Source organism: Pempheris klunzingeri, chromosome 9 (genome assembly GCF_042242105.1).
Source record: "Pempheris klunzingeri isolate RE-2024b chromosome 9, fPemKlu1.hap1, whole genome shotgun sequence".
NCBI classification, from domain to species: Eukaryota; Metazoa; Chordata; class Actinopteri; order Acropomatiformes; family Pempheridae; genus Pempheris; species Pempheris klunzingeri.
Genome location: NC_092020.1, coordinates 17,403,204 through 17,422,914, shown reverse-complemented (window position 1 = coordinate 17,422,914; position 19,711 = coordinate 17,403,204). Strand labels below are relative to the sequence as shown.

At 41.0% G+C, this 19,711-nt stretch overlaps 2 protein-coding genes across 2 annotated transcripts; one reads left to right on the top strand and one right to left on the bottom strand.

Annotated features, from left to right (window-relative positions):
- Positions 1-1,010: 1,010 nt before the first annotated feature.
- On the top strand, positions 1,011-12,037 carry cstf2 (cleavage stimulation factor, 3' pre-RNA, subunit 2). Its single transcript, XM_070836609.1, has 13 exons — positions 1,011-1,118; positions 1,343-1,421; positions 1,634-1,803; positions 1,888-2,024; positions 4,061-4,180; positions 4,375-4,497; positions 4,774-4,897; positions 8,525-8,624; positions 9,217-9,416; positions 9,900-10,021; positions 10,934-11,017; positions 11,460-11,620; positions 11,752-12,037. The coding sequence occupies exons 1-12, from the start codon at positions 1,022-1,024 to the stop codon at positions 11,583-11,585; spliced, it is 1,482 nt and encodes a 493-aa protein (XP_070692710.1). The 5' UTR covers positions 1,011-1,021; the 3' UTR covers positions 11,586-11,620; positions 11,752-12,037.
- Positions 12,038-12,055: 18 nt separating this feature from the next.
- nox1 (NADPH oxidase 1) lies at positions 12,056-19,392 on the bottom strand. Its single transcript, XM_070836607.1, has 13 exons — positions 19,324-19,392; positions 19,010-19,105; positions 18,808-18,918; positions 18,412-18,496; positions 17,386-17,531; positions 17,075-17,268; positions 16,859-16,985; positions 16,626-16,718; positions 16,293-16,534; positions 14,951-15,113; positions 14,563-14,709; positions 14,321-14,445; positions 12,056-13,405 (listed from the first exon to the last, which is right to left on the bottom strand). The coding sequence occupies exons 1-13, from the start codon at positions 19,366-19,368 to the stop codon at positions 13,279-13,281; spliced, it is 1,701 nt and encodes a 566-aa protein (XP_070692708.1). The 5' UTR covers positions 19,369-19,392; the 3' UTR covers positions 12,056-13,278.
- Between the last annotated feature and the right edge of the window lie 319 nt (positions 19,393-19,711).

Below are 19,711 nucleotides of genomic sequence, written 5' to 3'. Positions count from 1 at the left end.
AATATTAAAATAAACAATTAATCAGTCTCCTGCTTTAATTGTCACATTCTGACTTTATTTTAAAACAGCCCAAACACACATGGGCTACTGAGATGCATCTTGGGATGCAAAATACTGAACTAATGACTATGAATTAAGGTCATAAATTAATGTGGGTGAAACCTCAAAGAGGTTAAAGTTAAAGCAGGACACAAGCTAATAGTGTGATGGGAGAGTGAGTTTTGACAGCTTGTTTAAATAATTTTGTAGATTCATGCATCCATCATTGAAGATTTTCACATTTTAAATGTACCAATTAAGAAATCCGTTATAATTAACGTTGTGTTGTTATCCAGGTGCACCAGCCACCATACTTTACAACAGGTTCACTTCATACATGGGTACATTTAGCCAAACATTATCTCCTTGCCTGTATAAGAATAACCAGTTAATAAATGAAGTTTTGGTTGTTATTTATTGATTATCCTTAAATATGTCACCAGGCTTTACAGGTGTTAACTGTTCAATGAGGACCAACAGGCCCCCACGCCTGAATTCACAGTAAGAAACGTTAGCTAATGAGCAATTTAAAGACAAATTAGCTTCATAATCCGCAAATAATGACTCACCAAAACGTCTGTTGTGGAAAGACTGGAGCTTCGGGGCCATTTTGGGCGCGTTTCCTCACTTGTTCAACTTTTAAATGAGGAATTAAAACAGTTAATAGCATTTCTTTTTTTCTTCTTCTTCGTCACAGCGCTGGAAGGCGGTCCGAGCAAGTAGCTCCCTCAACTGCGGACAACAGCGCCATCTGTTTTTCCTCCCACTCTGACCCTGTCTTTTCTTGTGCTAAGAATAACAATATTTATTGTCCGTGGCTTGTTAATTATAAAAAAAGTGAGAAAAATACAGCGAACCGCGTAGGAGTGTTAAGAGGTTGGGAAAGGTGGCACGGTTGGTGTTTGAATGCGGCCTTATCGGTGCTCAAACGGATATCGTCTCAGCTTCACTTCCTGGTGTTTCACTCATTTCTGTCCCCAAAATGGCGAACGTCGCTGCCGCCGCGGCTGCTGCTGCTGCCGCCGCCGCCGCTGCGAATAGAGACCCAGCTGTTGATCGATCATTACGATCAGTGTTTGGTAAGTCTGTCGCTGTTACTCCATCGGTTGCAGGCAGTTTTATCCGTCCGGTACACAATAAGTAAACAAACCAAGGGCTAATGAAGCTAAAGCTTGCTAACGTAGTTTGACCGTTAGCTAGACAACGAGGGAGTAAAATTAACGCCTTACATGAAACCTTTACATGAAAAGGCGCATTTATTTTTCATTGCGTTAAGGTTTGTCATATCTAATACTTATTTTAGTGGGGAACATTCCGTATGAAGCCACAGAGGAGCAGCTGAAAGACATCTTTTCTGAAGTCGGACTTGTTGTCAGCTTCAGGTGAGTTAAAGCAGGTCCCATTCAGTTTCAGTAACGTGGAGATAAGTTCGCCATGATTATGTGCTGCAGACCCCTGATATAAAAATCTGATTTTGTCCTGTTAAACACTGGTGTTTTAACAACAGGCTCGTATGGTTGTGTGTGTGTTATTGTTCAGTATAACATGGGTTTGTTTGAGTCAGCTCTGTGAGTGTGTGTCTTCTTGTTCTCAGGTTAGTGTATGACAGAGAGACAGGGAAGCCAAAGGGATATGGCTTCTGTGAATACCAAGACCAGGAGACAGCCCTCAGTGCCATGCGGAACCTGAACGGGAGAGAGTTCAGTGGTCGGGCTCTCCGAGTTGACAACGCAGCCAGTGAGAAAAACAAGGAAGAGCTTAAAAGTAAGCTTGGCATTAAGTCGTCTTGGCATTATTTCAAGCTGAAGTGCTGTGTTCACAGTTCTCTGCTATTTCTGGGTTGCACAGGTTTGGGAACAGGGGCCCCCATTATTGAGTCTCCTTATGGAGATAGCATCCAGCCACAGGAGGCACCAGAGTCCATCAGCAGAGCTGTGGCCAGTCTCCCTCCTGAGCAGATGTTTGAACTCATGAAACAGATGAAGGTACGCTGGCTTTTGGTTGTCTGTTTTTACTACCAGGCGTTTCCTTGGGGTGGACTCAGATTTTCAAGTATGTTGCTGGTCTAACCGACCTAGCTTTTCCCTTTCCTACAGACATTTTAATTGATTAATTTAGCACTTGAGAGAGATGTTGAATACTTCGATTTACTCGTATTTCAGTAAGAGGTGCACTCGGAAACAGCAGAACCATCCTGTGTACTGCTTTACACCGTCACCCCGTTCTCTGTTCAAAAACTTACAATGTGATTGGTTCATCTGACTGTCAATCAACATATCAGTAGCTCTGGTCGTGCTTGTTACCCCTTCCTGTGTGTTAGTATTGAATCGACGTGAGCGTCAAAAATAGCTTGTGTGCCATTCTACTCAATGTAAGATGTAGCTGGTAAGTAATTTGTTGTTTCTGTTATTGGTTATGACCCTCTTGTAAATAATCCACCTTCTAGTAGCTGACCCCTATGAACTCAGAAAGCTTAATAACATGTTTGATCTGAGTAAAATGTGAGTAATTAGTTATTTAATGTTTATTTGTATAGGGACAAGCATGTAGCATAAACCGATGCTTCGCATCACAGCATGTATAGCTAAGTTAGTTTGCAATGTCCGTCTCTAGATGGGCCTTTTACAATACATAAAGCTCAACAACAAATACACCAGAGACAATAGAAAGCACAAGTTCAACAATAAATATGTAGCCTACAGTAAAAACTCAGAAGTCCGAACTCAACAGAAGAATACAGGCAGAAAAGAGGCAAATGTAATAAACAAATGTAAACAATAAAAACACCAGGAAATAAAAGTTACTTTGACTACATCTGTTTATTTTACTTAGTAAATTTGGTGGTTATAAAGCTGTTGTAAACTCTCCGTCCCCGTCAGTTTCATCAAAAACCTCACACGTCACTGATGACTTCAATTACTGATCTATAAAGAGCTCTCATGGTGTTATAACTTAAGACATTTCTTTTTTTGAGGGAAACCTAAAGTCTACATGTGTGCACTGTGTAGACTGTATGTATGATCCTTCATTAAAAAAAAAAGGGAAAGTAAAGTGCAATACATTCATGTTTGGGGTTAATGAGAGATTCCGTGAGGCTGATAAAGTAGAGAAACACAGTCTCTTGCCTGGGAATGGTTAAGGGGCAGTTGTGTATGTATGATGACTTGATCTCTGGAACTGATGCATTAATATTTATGATATATTCTGGTGAATGTATGCTCACATATTTGCACATCAGTACAGCCTCCCTAAAATAGAGCAAATGTACCAAATAATAACGCCACATGTGATTGAACATGCTGAATGCTGCTGAGGGTTTCAAAGTGAAATTAAAAAATATCTGACAAAGAATAATAATATAATTGAGAGTATAATAGTTTTTCCCAAAAGTCCTGTTCTCAGACTGTATGTTTAATGCTGCTGATTGTCTTAAGTCCCCAGAAAAGATGGTGACAAATGTTTATCTCAACTCGAATCCCCTCCAGGATGACAACTGTATGCAGATGCTCTTCCTTCCCTTTCATTAACGGAGGCTGTGCTGTGCAGTCTGTCTCTCTCTCTCTCTCTCGCTCTGCCAGAGAAGCCCTATCTTTGCACATCTGGCAGTCTGCTTCATTAAGCTCAAACAAACACCACACTGCAGACATTTTTCCTCCGACAGGAAAAGTGTTTTCTTGCACTAAGCTTGTGTCAGATGGACAGCTCCATACACTGATCAGAGAGTGAGTGTTTGGGCTCCAATTCTGATAGCAGAGACATCGTTGCACGTCTCTGTTTAATGTTTTGTGCTGATGCAGCCACTGTGGTTGTTTATGGACATGTCTCTGAATCACAAGTGGGTAGCAAACCTGTCAGGAAGTAAAAACATACAAAACCTTTTTTTTTTTTTTTTTTGTATTAATGAGGAGCTGTTTCTGTGTAAATGGGATGGATTCATGCTTTTGTTAAGTTTTTTTGCTCTTTTCAAATCTGATTTTCCATGCAGTCTTCAATACTGTATTTCTGATTTCTCTCTCTCCAGCTATGTGTGCAGAACAGTCCTCAGGAGGCGAGAAACATGCTGCTGCAGAACCCTCAGCTGGCCTACGCTCTGCTGCAGGCCCAAGTGGTCATGCGGATTGTCGACCCTGAGATAGCCTTGGTAAGAAATGCTGACTTGTGTATGAAGGGAGCAGCCAAATCTTACAATGTATTATGCTTATTTGAGCAAGGTATGTGAATGCTAACTTCACCTGACTGCGATCTGGTCATTAGCGAAGGGAGCTGAAAGCTACTCTGCATTCTTGAGCCATTACACAATTTTTAGAGATGATGTTCCATATACTCCACACACAGAAAATGCTCCACCGTCAAACTACAGTCCCGTCTCTGATTCCAAGTGGGCAGGGTGGAGGAGCACCAGTGGCCAATCCACCGCCTGCACAGGCCAACGTGCCGGTGTCTCAGCCGCAGCCTGTGGTAAGTAGAACAGTGCCTATTCTCTAAAGTAACAGTCACATGACACCTCTGTTCACCTAAACAGTCCGTCACTCCACCCAGAAAAAGGAGGTATCTAACAAGTTGGTTGTCTGGTTCTGTGACGATTCACTAAATATATTTGATGAATTCTGACCTGTGACTCAGCCAGAGCCGACGCATGCTCGTCTTTTATAGGCTCCTGAATTTATGTCGTGTCGGTTGAATTATTTATGTTTTCCTATTTACTTATCTGTTGTTGTTTTGTCATGTGATAAGCCTGGAATGCACGTCAACGGAGCCCCTCAAATGTTGCAGCCCCCCAACATGGGTGTTGTTCCCGGACCAATGCCTGGACCGGGACCAGGACCGGTATCGGGACAAGGACCAGTGGGACCTCCAGGTAATCATCAAACTGCATGCAGCTTTGCATCATCCTTACATTTCAAATATAGATTACCACGGTAGTTCATGGCTTTAGAATATAACAGAAAACCCAAGCCGCACGTTTTGGTCATTATAAAGTTGTCTTGCCTTTGATAGCAGATCGACAGTGATAATAATTTGTCTGCGGGTTGCATTAAAAAGGGGCTCAATCTATTTCTGCTTTGCATTATTTCATATGAACTGTCACAGTGTGGTGTTTCCTGTGCATTTTTTATTGAAGCAGATCACCAAAACCGTTTTTTTTTTAAAACAACATTTAATTGGATTTTTTATTTATTATCTTTTCCATTCAGAAGTCAGAGTGACTTTAAACTGTCATGTAGCAGTGAAAGGAACCTCCATCCTCATGGCTCTTTACATGTAAATGTTACAGTTTAAGAAAAGTTACTCTAGTCGTGTACACTTTTGGACATGTCATGGCTCTTTAGTACACTAGGTGTCACCAGAGCTTTGTAATTAGCTGAGCTGCTCAGAATAATCAAATTGCCTCTTCAGGATGCTTTTTTTTTTTTTTAATCCTCCCAAAATGTCTGGCAGCCTCAGTGCTAGTTCTGTTGAGCCCACATGTAACATATTTACTGACGTTAAGTCTTTAAAAGTTCTCTCTTCACTCCTCTGTGTGTGTGTGTGTGTGTGTGTGTGTGTGTGTGTGCATATGTACAGTAATGTTATTAGCACACTTCAAAATGCTCTTAAAGTGCTGCTTTGCGCTCTTGAGTTTTGTGTCTCCTGTTCTTCTCACTTTAATGCTGGCTCAGGAAATCTTCAGCATTCTCCCACAGGATCGTCTGGCCAAGCTGCTATCGAGCGGCCTCAAGGTATCGCTGCACTCCCTCAGTTCTCCAGTCAGATCACAGGCCTGTTATGGAGAGGCCTCTGTCCAAATATACATTACCTCTGGGGTTCAGCTTTAGCTTCCTGCTGTTTGTTACACTGCATGTCCACCATAACCAAATAGGAGCCCCTTCGCCCTTCACACATTCAGCCCTTGAAGTAGTTTTTAAGTGTTTGTGTGTAGATTATGATATCTGAGGGTAGCCATGACCAAAGCAGAATCGCCATGTCATGGGGATGAAGCTGCATGTGAACAGATACAGGTCTGGGGCAGGAGTAAAAGTACTGATGTGGCTCAAAGCCCAAATGTTTTTGCATGACTAGTTTATCAGTGTTAAAGCCAAGCTAAACTGTATTTAAAAAAAAAAAAAAAAAAATAATATTACAGTAAATAAGTAGTGAGTGTTGGAAGTAATGTTTCTTCAATGGTAGAAAAATATGACATTTCAAAACAGTGGTTAGGAGTGGTTTTGTAGCATATTACAAAGGTCGTGTTGAAATTATATTTATATTTATTTATTTAGATGTTTCGATAGTGGAAATGTGAAAACAGTTTGTATCCGTGGCACAGCGTACACACACGTGTCACATGTATATAGTATGCTGGTCAACTCCAGATTACAACATTACAAATGAATTTTAGAGCCGTGTGTGCAGACAATGAAAGCTTTCCGCCCTCAGCACTCTTCTAGTTGGACTGCATTGTACAGCTCAGTGGCTGTCAATACAAAAGAGTACTTTAGATGCTAAGTAACAAAGAACATTTTCCATGCTGACAGGTGTAGTTGCTCAATCACCTTTTGGATGCCTTGTCATATCTTGTTTTTCTTTCAATGCCCTGCGTGGACTCATCTTAGGTCTTTGACAGAAGACAAACCATATTAAAACCTCTCGTCACCATTAAATGACTCTCGGAGTCACTTTGCAGAGTTTGTAGTTTGAGAAAGTTGTGAACTGACGTGAGCTGTCCTCAGTCCAGACTGATGGATCACATCGTTCATAGATGTTGAGGCCACGTGCTGCAGAGTTTGGGATGGAGGCACGTTACTGCCTCCAAAGGCCTATTCACTCTCATTTTCTGTATTTTTAGCCATGGTGCTGTTGCTATGAAACTGTGAGGAAAATCCAAGTCAGTTAGCCACAGTGGGATGCTTCTCCTCTATACCTTTGTGCCATTTATTTAAAATGAGAACTCCCACTCCTTTTATGAATAAGTAGAATTCTACACGAACGCATTCAAACCGCTCGTGTTTGTCATTTTAATCGTAAAGAGTTAAAACATCATAGTTGGTAAAGATGATACTTTATGACTGTGTTGCCAGGATAAAGATGAAAAAATGAACATTTGACATATAAGAGGGCTGTCCTGCTGTGTTGGCCTTGTCAGTTTTCATGTGTGCATTTGTCATTCTTGCTAAACGAGGTAAAGAAGCTTCTGGGCTTTAAAAACTGAGTAAGTTCACCATGAATGACATGAAACAGCTGAGCAAACCTTTTAACAACCTTGTTACTGTTCAAGGAATCTTGTCAAGTCAAGCTTCTTGGCTGCTCCTTTGTTGTGTTCCTGTTTGTCTGCATCAGTTGTCAAAAATCTGTCCAATTTCTTGCCATTTTTCCAGTGACAACAGGATTAAAAAAGCAGCTCACACGTCCTTTACCCCATCACTTTCTTCTAGCTGCTCCCTTATAACCAGCTCTGGGCTCCCACTGTAACAGAATGCAGTGAACTAAAAAAAAAAGAAACATATTAAAGTGTCATTTAATGCTGATTTGTAACATGCCCCCGACCTTTACTTTGAATGTGTTCAGTTTGAAATAACCAAACCGAGAGTACTCATCATGTTATTTCTTCATTTTCAATCAACATTTGCCAGTGCAAATAAACATTACATCCTACTGATGTGTTTAATGAGCCACATTTCCGCTACGTTAATTCTGATTAAAGTAAAACTACATCAGGGAGGCTCCGTTCTAGCTGTCATTTAACTATAATATAGCATGAAGTAAGCAATCTGCCAGTGACCCCTCGTGTGCATTAAAGCTGTACGAGAGCATTACATTACACAATGAAATATTCTAATTATTTCATATCTCGCATGACAGGAGATTTGAGGACATGGACGTCTTCCATTCACTGTCATCTACAGATCTAATCCTGCCTTATTGAACTTCTTTACAATTTTGAGGCCTTTTGTTTACTAGCATCGCTACAGATTTCTGCTATTAGTGATTAGTGATTTGGCTAACGTAACTGAACACTGACACACCTGCTGTACTTGATCTTCTCTCCGCATGCCTCCCGTCATCCAATGGCCAAATAACACCAGAGTTACAAGACACAAGTAGGAAAATATTCTCACCTCAGACCGTTTGTGTAGGAGTAGTAGTGTGTGTTTTTTTTACAGACATGTGTTTTTGAACCTATAATCTCCCTCTTAATGTTGATCAGAGACCAGTTTTTCATGTTGTTTCCTATATTTTCGTGTTCCTGATCACACTCTGAGATATCTCCCTGTGTGTTGTGACATCGGGCTGTGGCAGTTTGATGTGGTCACTCTGTACTTTATTGTGTGCTTTATCATCCCCAAATAGCTCTGATTGTTTCCTGAAATATCTACCCTGAGCAAACACATGCTTTTATGGTTATGTGAGGATTAGTCAGGAAACATTCCCTGGTCAACGAATAGAAAAACACTTAGTAGGGTGTCGTGTTTTTTATGTGGCTGAATGTGTGATTCTCTTCTCTCAGGACCCGGCGGTATCCCCCCCAGAGGCCTGCTGGGAGACGGGCCTAACGATCCCAGAGGAGGAACTCTGCTGTCTGTCACCGGAGAGGTCATAGACCCCAAGTAAGATGTTCACCCAAATCACATTACCTGAATAACAGAAGAGGCGATGTGTGGATTTTAGTAGAGTGTCAATTCAAGCCACGTTTTCTTTCGTGGTTGTTTTGACAACACCTGCGGTTACCGTGGTAACGTCAAATGTGGTTCAACACTACAGATCCATGACTTCTGGAGGCAGCGAACGCTCGGCGAGCAACTACTTTTGTACAGAAATCCACCAGAGGAGAAATTAGTGTATTTATTTGTTCACAGCACAGCCGAACAAATGTTTATCTTAATGAAGGAGTCAGTCGATGATAATTTGAACTCCAGTCTGATTTCATGGGATTTTTCCACACAACAAACTAACAGCTCACTGTGGCTGCTCCTCCTGTTCCATCACTGAAAATGAAATATCATCCACTGACTGAAAATGATTGTCCCTTCTTTTTTTTTTTTGATGGATTTACACGTTATCTGTGACCCCTGGTCCCATAAATAATACATAAAATGGGGGAAAAAGTGGTAAGAATTATGATTTTAAGCTTTTAAAACTGTGCCCTCTTAAATTTTCTAGAGATGCAATTGCTGTTATTTTGTGTCTGTGTGTATTCAGCCGGGGTTACATGGGAGCTCCACCCCCCCACCAAGCCCCACCTTTACACATGCCCCAAATGGCAAGTGGACCCCCTCCGGATTTGAGAGGACCTCCAATGGACATGAGAGGCCCATCCATGGGCGAACCCCGAAACATGATGGGTGACCCCAGAGGGCCCCCGATGATGGAGCCACGGGGACCCCCGATGGAAACCAGAGGTAGGTGCTCTAATGAGAACATGAGGGTTTAAACTCAGCCGTGACTGAGTGCCTGTGGTTTGTTTGTAACAGATTTCACTTTAGTTTCAGCCCCAGCTGGCGGACAAACCAGATACCACAAACCAAACAAGATGTTTGTCCTAGCAAGAGGTTTTTAGAGGATACGATTTGTTGTTTGACATGACAGCCACAGGTTTTTCTTGCTCCTGAGGTTACACTTTACCATTTCAATTTCCTTATATTTAATACCTCCTTGATTTATGTTTTTTTTTAAGGTCACACCTGTCACAATGTTTCCAGAAGCCAACATGACTTCTCTTGACTGCAAACACAGTTTTTTCCACTTGTGGGTTTTAATGTTAATGTTTTATCTAATGAGAACGAGTCATTTTAAACAGAGTTGTCCTTTACTTTAATGGTTAACTCAATATTCAGCAGGAGTGAACAGTAAGTGTGGTTTAGTTTTTTTGTTTTTCTCTTCAGGTCGTGACCCGAGGGCGATGGATGCTCGTGGTCCGGTGACTGGGCAGAGGGTTCCCATGGCGGCAGGAATGCAAGGCCCCGTCCCTCACGGCATGGGTCCGAACGCTCCACCTGCAAGACCGGTAACAGCTGCATCTAATGTCTCGGCTACTTTTTCCTGCGTTTTTGCAGAATACAGAGCATCGAAGTTTGATATGTCATGAGGAATTAGAATCTCTCAATTTTTACTTATCTATTAGCGCTATAATAAAAACCAAATAAGCAGAAACACAACAAGCAGATTGTGCAGGTGAGATTTCAAAAAAAGAACCCTAGAGGCTTATTAAATAAATCTCACCTCAATAAGCATCATAAGCACATAAAAAATAATTTAATCCTCAAAGGTAAACGACAAAGACGCAAACGTGTAATCAAAACAAGTAAGAATGAGGAAGGCAACATTAATCAAGAAATAAATAGATTATGTGATCGTGTGTGAGTGTGCTTCAACTCACCAATTTAATTATGACTATTAAACATTTACTTCACATTAAACAGGATTCGTACAAAATCTTAAACGTCTGGTAAATGGTTATTTTCAACATGTTTTCAAGGTTAAGACTAAGCTTGAACTGGGATACACTCCTTGATTTTGAACATAATCTGGTGGTTCATTTAAACCAAAAATCTTTTAATATTTGAAATGAAACAATCTCGTCATCGTATTAGTTTGTTGTTTGAGAGTGCACGCTGGCTGCTGTGGGTATGAAGGAATTCTGTCAACTTTATTTCTTCTCAATTTTGTTTGTAGTAACAATTTAGATGCGATGATGAAGGCTTCAAAAATCTGGGCAATTTTGGTTTAGGAACCATGAAAGTGCCTGAAAAATGCTTGATTTTTACTCAAGAACTAGATCTTTTTAAAAGCTGTATGAACTCATGGGGGAAAAAACACTGTAAAAATCATTCGAGTGAGACTTGAGGGACGAATAATGCAGAAGAAATCAGTGCTTTCTGCTCAAATTGGAGAATCCTAATGTGTGTTTGTCCTGCAGGGTCCTGGTATTTCTGGCGTTCCTCAGTCGGGCGGAGGCTTCAGTCCGGGGCAGAGCCAGGTCTCCACGCAGGACCAGGAGAAGGTGGGTGTCACTTGATCAGTCACCCCCATGATAATGAATAGAACAGGCCTTCATCAATAAGCAGCAGGTCTCAGGGTTAGACGAGACTCAGCGAGGTCTCGGCAGCTCCCTGAAGTGCCTCTGAGTGAAATGCAAATCCTGTTTTGCATTCTCTCTCACTGATTGCAGGTCACTCCAAGTACGTGCTGCCTGAGGGGGGAAAAGCAGGTCTTACAAATGTAAATGCAGCAGCAATAGTTTGTGTTCAATAGTAGCCGTTGATGTTTGAACACAATAAAAGCTTTTAAAGGATTATTTGGATTCAACTTTCATCAGAGAATAGTCAAAATTACTTGAAATGCCTGAGTTTTTCCCATATTTTCTTCACTTTGAAGGCAGAAAAGCACATTTTACCTCCTGCGTAACAATTAAATATAATCTGTCACGTCGTCTCTCTCTCTAGGCTGCCCTCATCATGCAGGTCCTACAGCTGACCCCAGAACAGATCGCCATGTTGCCCCCGGAGCAGCGGCAGAGCATCCTCATCCTCAAAGAGCAGATTCAGAAGACCGCTGGAGGGGCACCTTGATGGTCTGATGGAGAAAAACCTCAAAAAGGTTTCAGGTACGTGAGGTTTCTTTATTTCCTTCACATCCCTTCAGGAAATTCAGACTTTGAAGCATTGCATTGACTCTGATTTCTGAAACATTATTCTGTTTTTCCTCGTTTTTCTACACACTTTATTTTTATTTCAGTGCTCGCGACCTGCCCCAAAGCTTCAGCCCGAACAGCTCTGAAGACGTCTCATTAGTTTGGAATATTGTATAGTTTTTTTTTAATCATTGTTACCTGTGTGAAAGAGGTAAGGTTGGTGCTTGAGGATTCAAAAATAAGTGAAGCCTTTGAGAGGATGGAGGTGAATGCTGAGCAAAGAGAAAGTCATGGAGGTCTCATCCTTTTCCTCCAAGCCGACTGTTTTCATGTCTGGAAACTGTTTATCTTGATATCGTTTTGTCAATAAAAGAAGAAAAGAAAGACAGACTGCCTTTTTATTTTTTTTTTCTTTAATAGGAGTTTGGGATTATTTACAAGAAAGGGGATTAAAAAAAGCAAATGTGATCATGCAATAATTAAAATAATTGTCCTTCCATGTGTTCAGAGGATGACTAACCAGAGGTTACGTGACTGCTTCGTCTTCCTGATAAGGAAACACCAGCAAATTCTAGGTAACAGGTTATAATAAACCAATGTCTGTTTCCAAGAAACCAGTTTCCTTAAAGCTTTAGAAAAAAAAGTGACGATAGTATTAAGTTTACATATTTTTAGAGATCCCAAGATTTCCTTTTTTCAATCACATGTATTTAGTTCAAGAACACAATTTTTTTACAGTGTATTTGATCAAAGGCTAATTCTGTGTAAAATGTGCTGAAAAGATGAAATATGCTGACTTTAAACAGTTAATTGGCAGAAAATCATAATTTTGATAAATGATTTTTCAAGTAAAACAACAAACATTCACTGTTTCCAGCTCCTTAAATGTGCTGATTTTCTTGGTCTTGTGTGATGGTAAACTAAATATCTCTGGGTTTAGGCCTGTTGGTTGGATAAAACAAAAAGATTTTTTAAACCTTAACATGGCAATTTTTCCCCACGCAATTTAGAGACCAAACAAATAATCAATAAAATACTCAGCAGATTATCTGATAATTAAAATAATCATTAGTTGCAGCCGTAGCTGAGCCACTGAAGTAATACATTGAAAATTACATGTCAAGAGAAGATCATTTAATTCAATATGGTCTTTGTGCAAAAAAAAAAAAAGAATATATAAACAAATTTCCCTTCATGAACTAACCAGTGTACTACAGAGACAAACCCCTGGAGGTCCTGATCTCCACATAACAGTAAAATCCTTCATTACAATCTTCACTTCAAGTCTCAGGCCACCGGGAACTATGAAGGCTTCACCAGCAGTGCATCTTACAGTGAATGATCCAACAAGTACACAAACATCTGAGCGTATCTGACTTCATAGTGAATTATGATTCATGGATAAAAAGATATGAAGACAGAAAGTTGGTCCCTGAGGAGTGCTGATAAAACAACATGTCTGCCTCTTTATCAGTGTGCAGTAGTGTGACAAAAACGCACCCAGCTCGTGTCACAGGTTGTCAGGCTGGTTTATCATCAGTTATTGTTAGAAAATAATTGGTGGTGAAAGAAAATCCCCACCAGCGGCAGTCCTTTAAAAAGCCAAAAACGCTGCTCTCCTGTTGTTTTGCTCAGAAGTTCTCTTTGTTGAAGTAAAATTTGGTCTTTCGAGGATCCACGTCGGAGTATTTAGCACATTTCTTTTCCAGGACTTTCCCCAGAGCTTCAGGGCCACATAAGAAAGTTCCCACCACAGACCTGAAAACATTAGCGTAAATAAAATGAAGTGTTAGATTTCAGAGGCTGAAGTTTGAATGTGGAAAATGTTCTCAACAAACAGTGGTGGAAAGTAGCAGAGAGCCGTACTTCAGTACAGTTCTGGAGGTACTTGGACTTTGCTTGAGTATTTCCAACTTTCAGCTGCTGTGTACTGTTCGCTATGATCAGTAATCTAACTCTTTCCTCCTGGTCATGCAGTAAACTTTACACCTATCAGAAAAGCATCTCATTGTTTCTCAGAGGCTTTTGGAAACTGCTGATCATATCCATCCTCAGAGTGACCAGTTCCTCATCTTTAGCCAATAAGTATTAAAAAATTGCTGTTTTGGATGCAAAAAAATATGCAAAAAAAGCTAATCTTGCCAGCGTGGGAAATTGACTCCCAAGTATGATTTGTGGTTGAAAGAAATGGCAGATGGAGAGATTTTATAATGAAGACAGAGGAGGGGTGTTTAAGTTCTGGGAGCCTGTGCTGAAATTTTTTTTCCCAGGGCAACAACTACTGTGTTGTGTCCGATGTAAAGCACCTTGCTGCACATCTGCCTTGTCTTTTCTTTTTTTTTTTAAATATAAATTTTTCTACTTTTTAAAAGAAAAACTACCTAGAATGTAATGTACCTATGACTGTGTTTACTCTTATAACGCAGGAAGTCCTGTGTGCGTGTTTTCTTACTCCTGATATGCTCGCAAAAAAATAAAACACATACTTGAAAAAGTATATTTTGCTCATGATACTTTTGTGCTCTTACTTAAAAGGAAGATTTTGAATGCAAAACAAGGACCTGGAACAAAGTGTATTTACACTTTTACTAAACATGAACACTTCTTCCATCGCTGTTGAAAGGATCTTCTGCATTTCAAGAAGATTCTCTAAAAAGAGGATTTTTATCTCACGTGGGGTTTTCTTTGCGGACTTGTTCGAACTCCTTGTCCCAGGCGGGTCGGCCATAGTGGGTTTTCTGTTTGAGCCCAGTGACCACGTCCGTGTCCTCATCAAAGTGAACCATCACGTGATTAGCCTGTGGCAAAATAAGGGGGGGGAGCCAGAACACCTGAGTTAAAGCTGAAATGACTAATACACTGTTAATATGGACTTTGGTCTGTGATTTGAGCAACGTGAGGACTGACACACATACATGGCTTTGATCCCATCCTGTCAGATAGAGTTTGTAGGTGAGGAAATCCCCCATGCCTCTCTCCTCCATCTCTTTCTCTAGCACCTGCAGGAGGTCAGCAAACCACTCGAAGGCGTGGGTTTCTCGGCAGAGCCAATAGAAATAGATCTGAAACCAGGAAGCAAACGCAGGCATGTTGAACAATGATCCCCTTACAAAAAAGCTGGCCACGCTGCTGGTGACTCGTCTTCTAACATGTCCGTGTTGTGAAAACACACATTGTTCTTTATCTAAGAGACAATAACCCATCCTGTCTCACATTAATCAAAGTGCAGCAGCGTGTTGGCGCGGTGAAATGGAAATACGGGTTAGTGTCAAAAGCAGACTGACCGGGTGTTTGAGTCGTTACCTTTCTGGTGTGCAGTTTAGGGTTGGAGTCCTTGAACTTGTACCAGACGGACTTCAGGATGGAGGCGAAGGGAGTGACTCCGATGCCGGCACCGACCAGCATGCTGACCTCATAGTCGAATACGTCTTCACTGGCTGTCCCAAAGGGTCCGTCCACACCCATTCTGAGGAAAAAAATAGATAACTCTAAATAAACTATGTTATCAGGGAAAATATAGTTGATTTCAGGTTCAAAGTTCATTCTTTTCCTTTTTCTTGGCAAACAGCTACTGAGAATAAAAAGTTATTTGCACAAGTGGGTGAATGCCACATACCACACCGTACTATTTATAGCCTGAGCTAAACTACAACGCTGGTCCCTCCATGGACCTTTATATAAAATACACACAACTCAACGAATACACACAAAACACTACAATTCTCACCAGAAGGTCCGTTTAGTAGCTTTTGTGGAGATGAAATGACCTTAAAGTGCATTAAAAAAAAAAAAGAGGACATTTGAGCATTCACAATTCAACAACAACTGGCCAAACTCCATCTGCTGATGAAGATTCTTTTTTCTGAACTTTTGGTGTTGATGAATTAACATTCAACCTAATCTGGTCCAGATTTGTAGCATTGGTTTAAATTAGATTTAATGACCTTTTGCATTATAGCCATTAGTTCTTACCTACCATTGTACTGTTCTTCTGTTGTTTTGTGGGTCATTATACTACAAACAGTGATTAACACTAAATCTGTGTAGGGCCCTACAATCAGTGGCTTAATTAAAGACTTCATTTGAGGGAAAAAAATCCATTCAAAGTTCATGAAATTAAAAATACAGCCAGGGGAACTTGATCCTTTCACAAAAGTTTGTTTTGGGCTCACAGTTTAATGCTAAATTTGATTCATTAGTGGTTTGTGCTCTGAAGTCGTCCTTTGCATGTGGTATCTACCAATCTGTTCCTTTATACATATGATTATGTCTTTGTCCATAAGGCAGTAAATGTCCTCTGTACCTCCACATGTTTATTCATACTTTTAACCTCGTTTAGTTTTATTTAATTGTTAATGTATGTATGAGGTTTTCCACTGGAGGAAGGGTTGCAGATTATTTGTCACAATTACTGCACACAACAGCGATGATTAACACAACCTGCTATATGTGTAGATGTGTGGTGTGTCATTTACGATGAGTTTAAATTAACCAAATGGATTCTTTGTGAATATGCAACTTATTCTTTCATAAAAACATCCCAAAAAGACCAAACTGCCTCTAAAATCAGATCAGTGGGTAACAAAAAGTCGCCTGCTTGCGTGACAAAACATGACGGCATGAAATCGGACTGTTTTTTGCTCACTTTGGTCCCTGTGCTCCCTCTGGTAGCTTCTGCATGATGTCTATGAGTTTGTCGGTCCAGTCTCCAGCTGAGCGGATGTGGATGCTGAAGAAGTCCTCCTCAGGGGCAGAGGTCATGGTGAACGGGTGCCACTCCAGCTGGGAGATGGCCGGGCAGTTGAGGAAGACGTACTGGCCCACCTCCATTGTGAAACCGTTCTTCACCAGCTGCAGCTCCAGCACTTTGGACGGCCGCATCACGATCTGAGAGCAAAGCAAACACGTTTAAGTCCCTGTGACATAACCCTCCCCGGAACAACTCTGAGGGCAAAGATGAGTCACGAATCAGACGCACCTTCCTGTATCTGACTGCCTGCATATAACGAATGAAACGCAGCAGACGCTCACAAATATACAGAATCATGGGTCCGATCACCCACATCCAGGTCTAAAAAAAAAAAAAAAAGATACAGACAGAATGATTTGACAATTCACAAATGATGCTTCAAACGACAGCTACGGATAATCAACAATAAAGAAGCTTTGACTTGTGCCACTTCTGCAGGACTGAGCTGAAAAAAGACAAACCTGTGGAAACCCTCCAGCAAACTGAGGGATGGGACACTCAGGAATGCGTCCCCATTCATCACTGCGGTCTTTACACATGGTGAAGTTGTGCGGTGGATTTGTGGTCTGTTGACTCCTCACAATACGTCTGCAGGTGGGAAAGACGAGTGAAACCTGTTTGCGGTAACAACAACAATGCTCCATCAAAAGAAAACAAAGCTGAGACCTTTCCCTTACCCGGCGCCGTGAAAGACCAGACCAGCGAAGAAGATGACGAAGAGGTGGTGGGTGTACCAGAAGACCTCGAAGTAGCTGCGTCGGATGACCTCCATGGAGGAGGTGATGATGAGGATGAGGGCCAGCGTGATGATGACGCCTGTGAGGCCGGCGATGGTGGTAAAGACAAAGTAGGTGGGAATCTGCTGCGCATGCTGACACAGAGGAGGAAGAGGAAGAATGACAGCGAGCATATGATCCTTCAGCTTGTATGGAAACAAACTGGCATGAAGAGATTTTGTATCTCCACATTAGTCTGTAATCAGTCTTACAATGTCTGTTTTGCGGATTGGGTTCAGGTAGGTGGTGTTCCCCTTGTCCTCCAGGTTGGACAGAGCCGTGCTGAGCTTGTCATACTGCCCTTGTCTGCTGTTGTTGTACCACTCCACGTTCAACAAATGGGCGATCATGTGAACAGCTGTCACAGAGAGGCAACACGTTACTGCTGCTGTAAGCTTTCACAGGTTTACTCTACTGGAAAATGATGCCGATTTGGACTACTGATGAATAAAATTGCATCTCAAGCCAATGTTCTTTTGCTTTTTGTATGTTCTAAAGACTTAGACTTAGACTTCTAAAGTTTCGCAGTCGCTGCATAAGAGGTCAAGGTTTTTATCTTGGAAAAAGAAATGTGGGGGGAGATTCTTTTAAATACACCTTCAGTCAATATTTATTTTACTCCCCTGATGTAACCATGCCCCCTTTTTAACATTTTGACCTCTGTGTGTGTGTGTGTGTGTCTGTAGTTAAGAGGAAGCACGGTGGGGAGGGAAAAGACCATCACAAAATGAGCCACATTTTAAAAGACATGACATCCGTTTTGAAATTTAAGTAAAATTTCTTTTTTTTCCATTTGTGCGTTTTTCAGTTTAACTCCACCACCAGGAAGGACTGAAAATCATTTTTTTCCCCTTTACTTTTCTGTCACACTTGAGTAAACTGTCTGATAAACACAGATAAGCTATAAGCTACAGGCCAGTTTGCACAGTGTAGGAAATAGCAAACAATCCCCCATAGATGTGCACAAAGAGCATATTGTATAGAGTTATTTAAAAAAGGTCTTCTAATCTAAATGTGAATACATTTGTTAGATTTTTCCCTCCCCATTTTTCCTATTGTTACTGGTGACGCAAATATAATGCCACATCTAGACTTGTGGCACAGGCAAAACAAATTGCTCGCACATGAACTCTGATCTAAAGTTAAATGTTGATAAAAGAAACAATTTCTACAGCCATAACCATAATTTTCTTTTTAAACAAAGAATATTGTCTGAGTCTGTTAATGCACAAGTTCACCTGTCATCAGAGCGATCATGTACGCCACCAGCTTGTGGAAACTCAAATTCTTGTCCAACTGTTTTCTCATTGATCTGCCACAACACTAAAAAAAATAAAGAAAGAGAGTGGAAAAAATATATAAAATACATGAATATATAATGCATTTTAAGTAATTGCAATGAATGTAAAATCCTGGGTGAGAATTACAAACAATAACTTTATTTGTGTAGCACCTTTGATAGAGATGCTGATAAAAACTTTATTAAAAATGAGGAAACTAAAGCACAGACAAAAGAAAAGATAATACATGCACATACAGCAGTCAAACTAGTTTGCATGACCTGCATGAAAATACTCGAGACAGTGTGTTTGGTGCACCTCGCCCTGCTCGGACAGGAAACATCGGCATCTTACCATGAAGGAGCCGCGGAGCAGAGACAGCAGGTTCCTGCACACGGGAAGGAGGATCAGCAGGCAGTTGAAGTTGAGGACAGCTGCGGGAGCTCTGGCCCAGGCCAAGGCAGACTGAGATAGATAGATAAATAAATAAATAAATAAATAAATACATGTGAAATGTTGGCTGTAATTCTCATGACAGTCTGTTGTCTTTACTCACCCCTAAAAGATGACGCGTGTAGAAAAACTGATCCCCCAAATCGTAGAAGAGGTAAAACCAGACGAAAAGGAAGATGTTGATGCCCATCCAGACCACCTGCAAACACAGCCAGGATCACGATTCCAGCACAAAAGTTGTCTTTCATTCAAAAAATTTAATCACAAGTTGTCTATTTGCGTTGAGGACTTAAGGGTTTGGACTGACATTCATGTTTTGCGCACAAAATCTGTGCGTAAATCCTCCGCATGGTCACCATTAGTTCCATTTGCGGTTAGAAAAATGTAACTCCTAAGGTGAAACTGAGAAAAACTCACCAGTATGACGGATGTAAGTCCATTGTTAATAATCCAGTTACCCATGTTGAGCACTTTATCCCGACTCGCAGCAGCTTCCCTGCATCTTCCACCTACCTGCGCTTTCTTTATACCCTCCTGTGCGCACTCCTCCCTCCTCCAAAAGGTGCACACGTGATGAGACACAAGGAAAGAAAACGAGCAGCGATTGAAACAGAGTCATCGAGGAAGTTTAAGATGAGAGGATTCCTTCTTGGAGGTAATGGACCACACCCCCCCCTGCTGGAAATTCAGGTTGGAAAAAAGTGTTGGCGGTAGGAATGAGGAAGTATCTGTTAAAGCATACAGGAAAAATTCCCCAGCTGGGCGCTGACGCAAACGTCTAATAGGAAAAAACTAAACTAAAGTT

What these genes read in the sequence shown, in the direction of transcription:
- cstf2 (XM_070836609.1), top strand. Translation starts at nt 1,022, where the DNA reads ATGGCGAACGTCGCTGCCGCCGCGGCTGCTGCTGCTGCCGCCGCCGCC. An exon ending in AAACAAGGAAGAGCTTAAAA is followed by an intron (nt 1,804 to 1,887) that starts GTAAGCTTGGCA and finishes TGGGTTGCACAG; the next exon opens with GTTTGGGAACAGGGGCCCCC. An exon ending in AGGACCAGTGGGACCTCCAG is followed by an intron (nt 4,898 to 8,524) that starts GTAATCATCAAA and finishes CTCTTCTCTCAG; the next exon opens with GACCCGGCGGTATCCCCCCC.
- nox1 (XM_070836607.1), bottom strand. Translation starts at nt 19,368, where the DNA reads ATGGGTAACTGGATTATTAACAATGGACTTACATCCGTCATACTG. An exon ending in ACACGCGTCATCTTTTAGGG is followed by an intron (nt 18,919 to 19,009) that starts GTGAGTAAAGAC and finishes TATCTATCTCAG; the next exon opens with TCTGCCTTGGCCTGGGCCAG. An exon ending in CAGGATGGGATCAAAGCCAT is followed by an intron (nt 14,446 to 14,562) that starts GTATGTGTGTCA and finishes ATTTTGCCACAG; the next exon opens with GCTAATCACGTGATGGTTCA.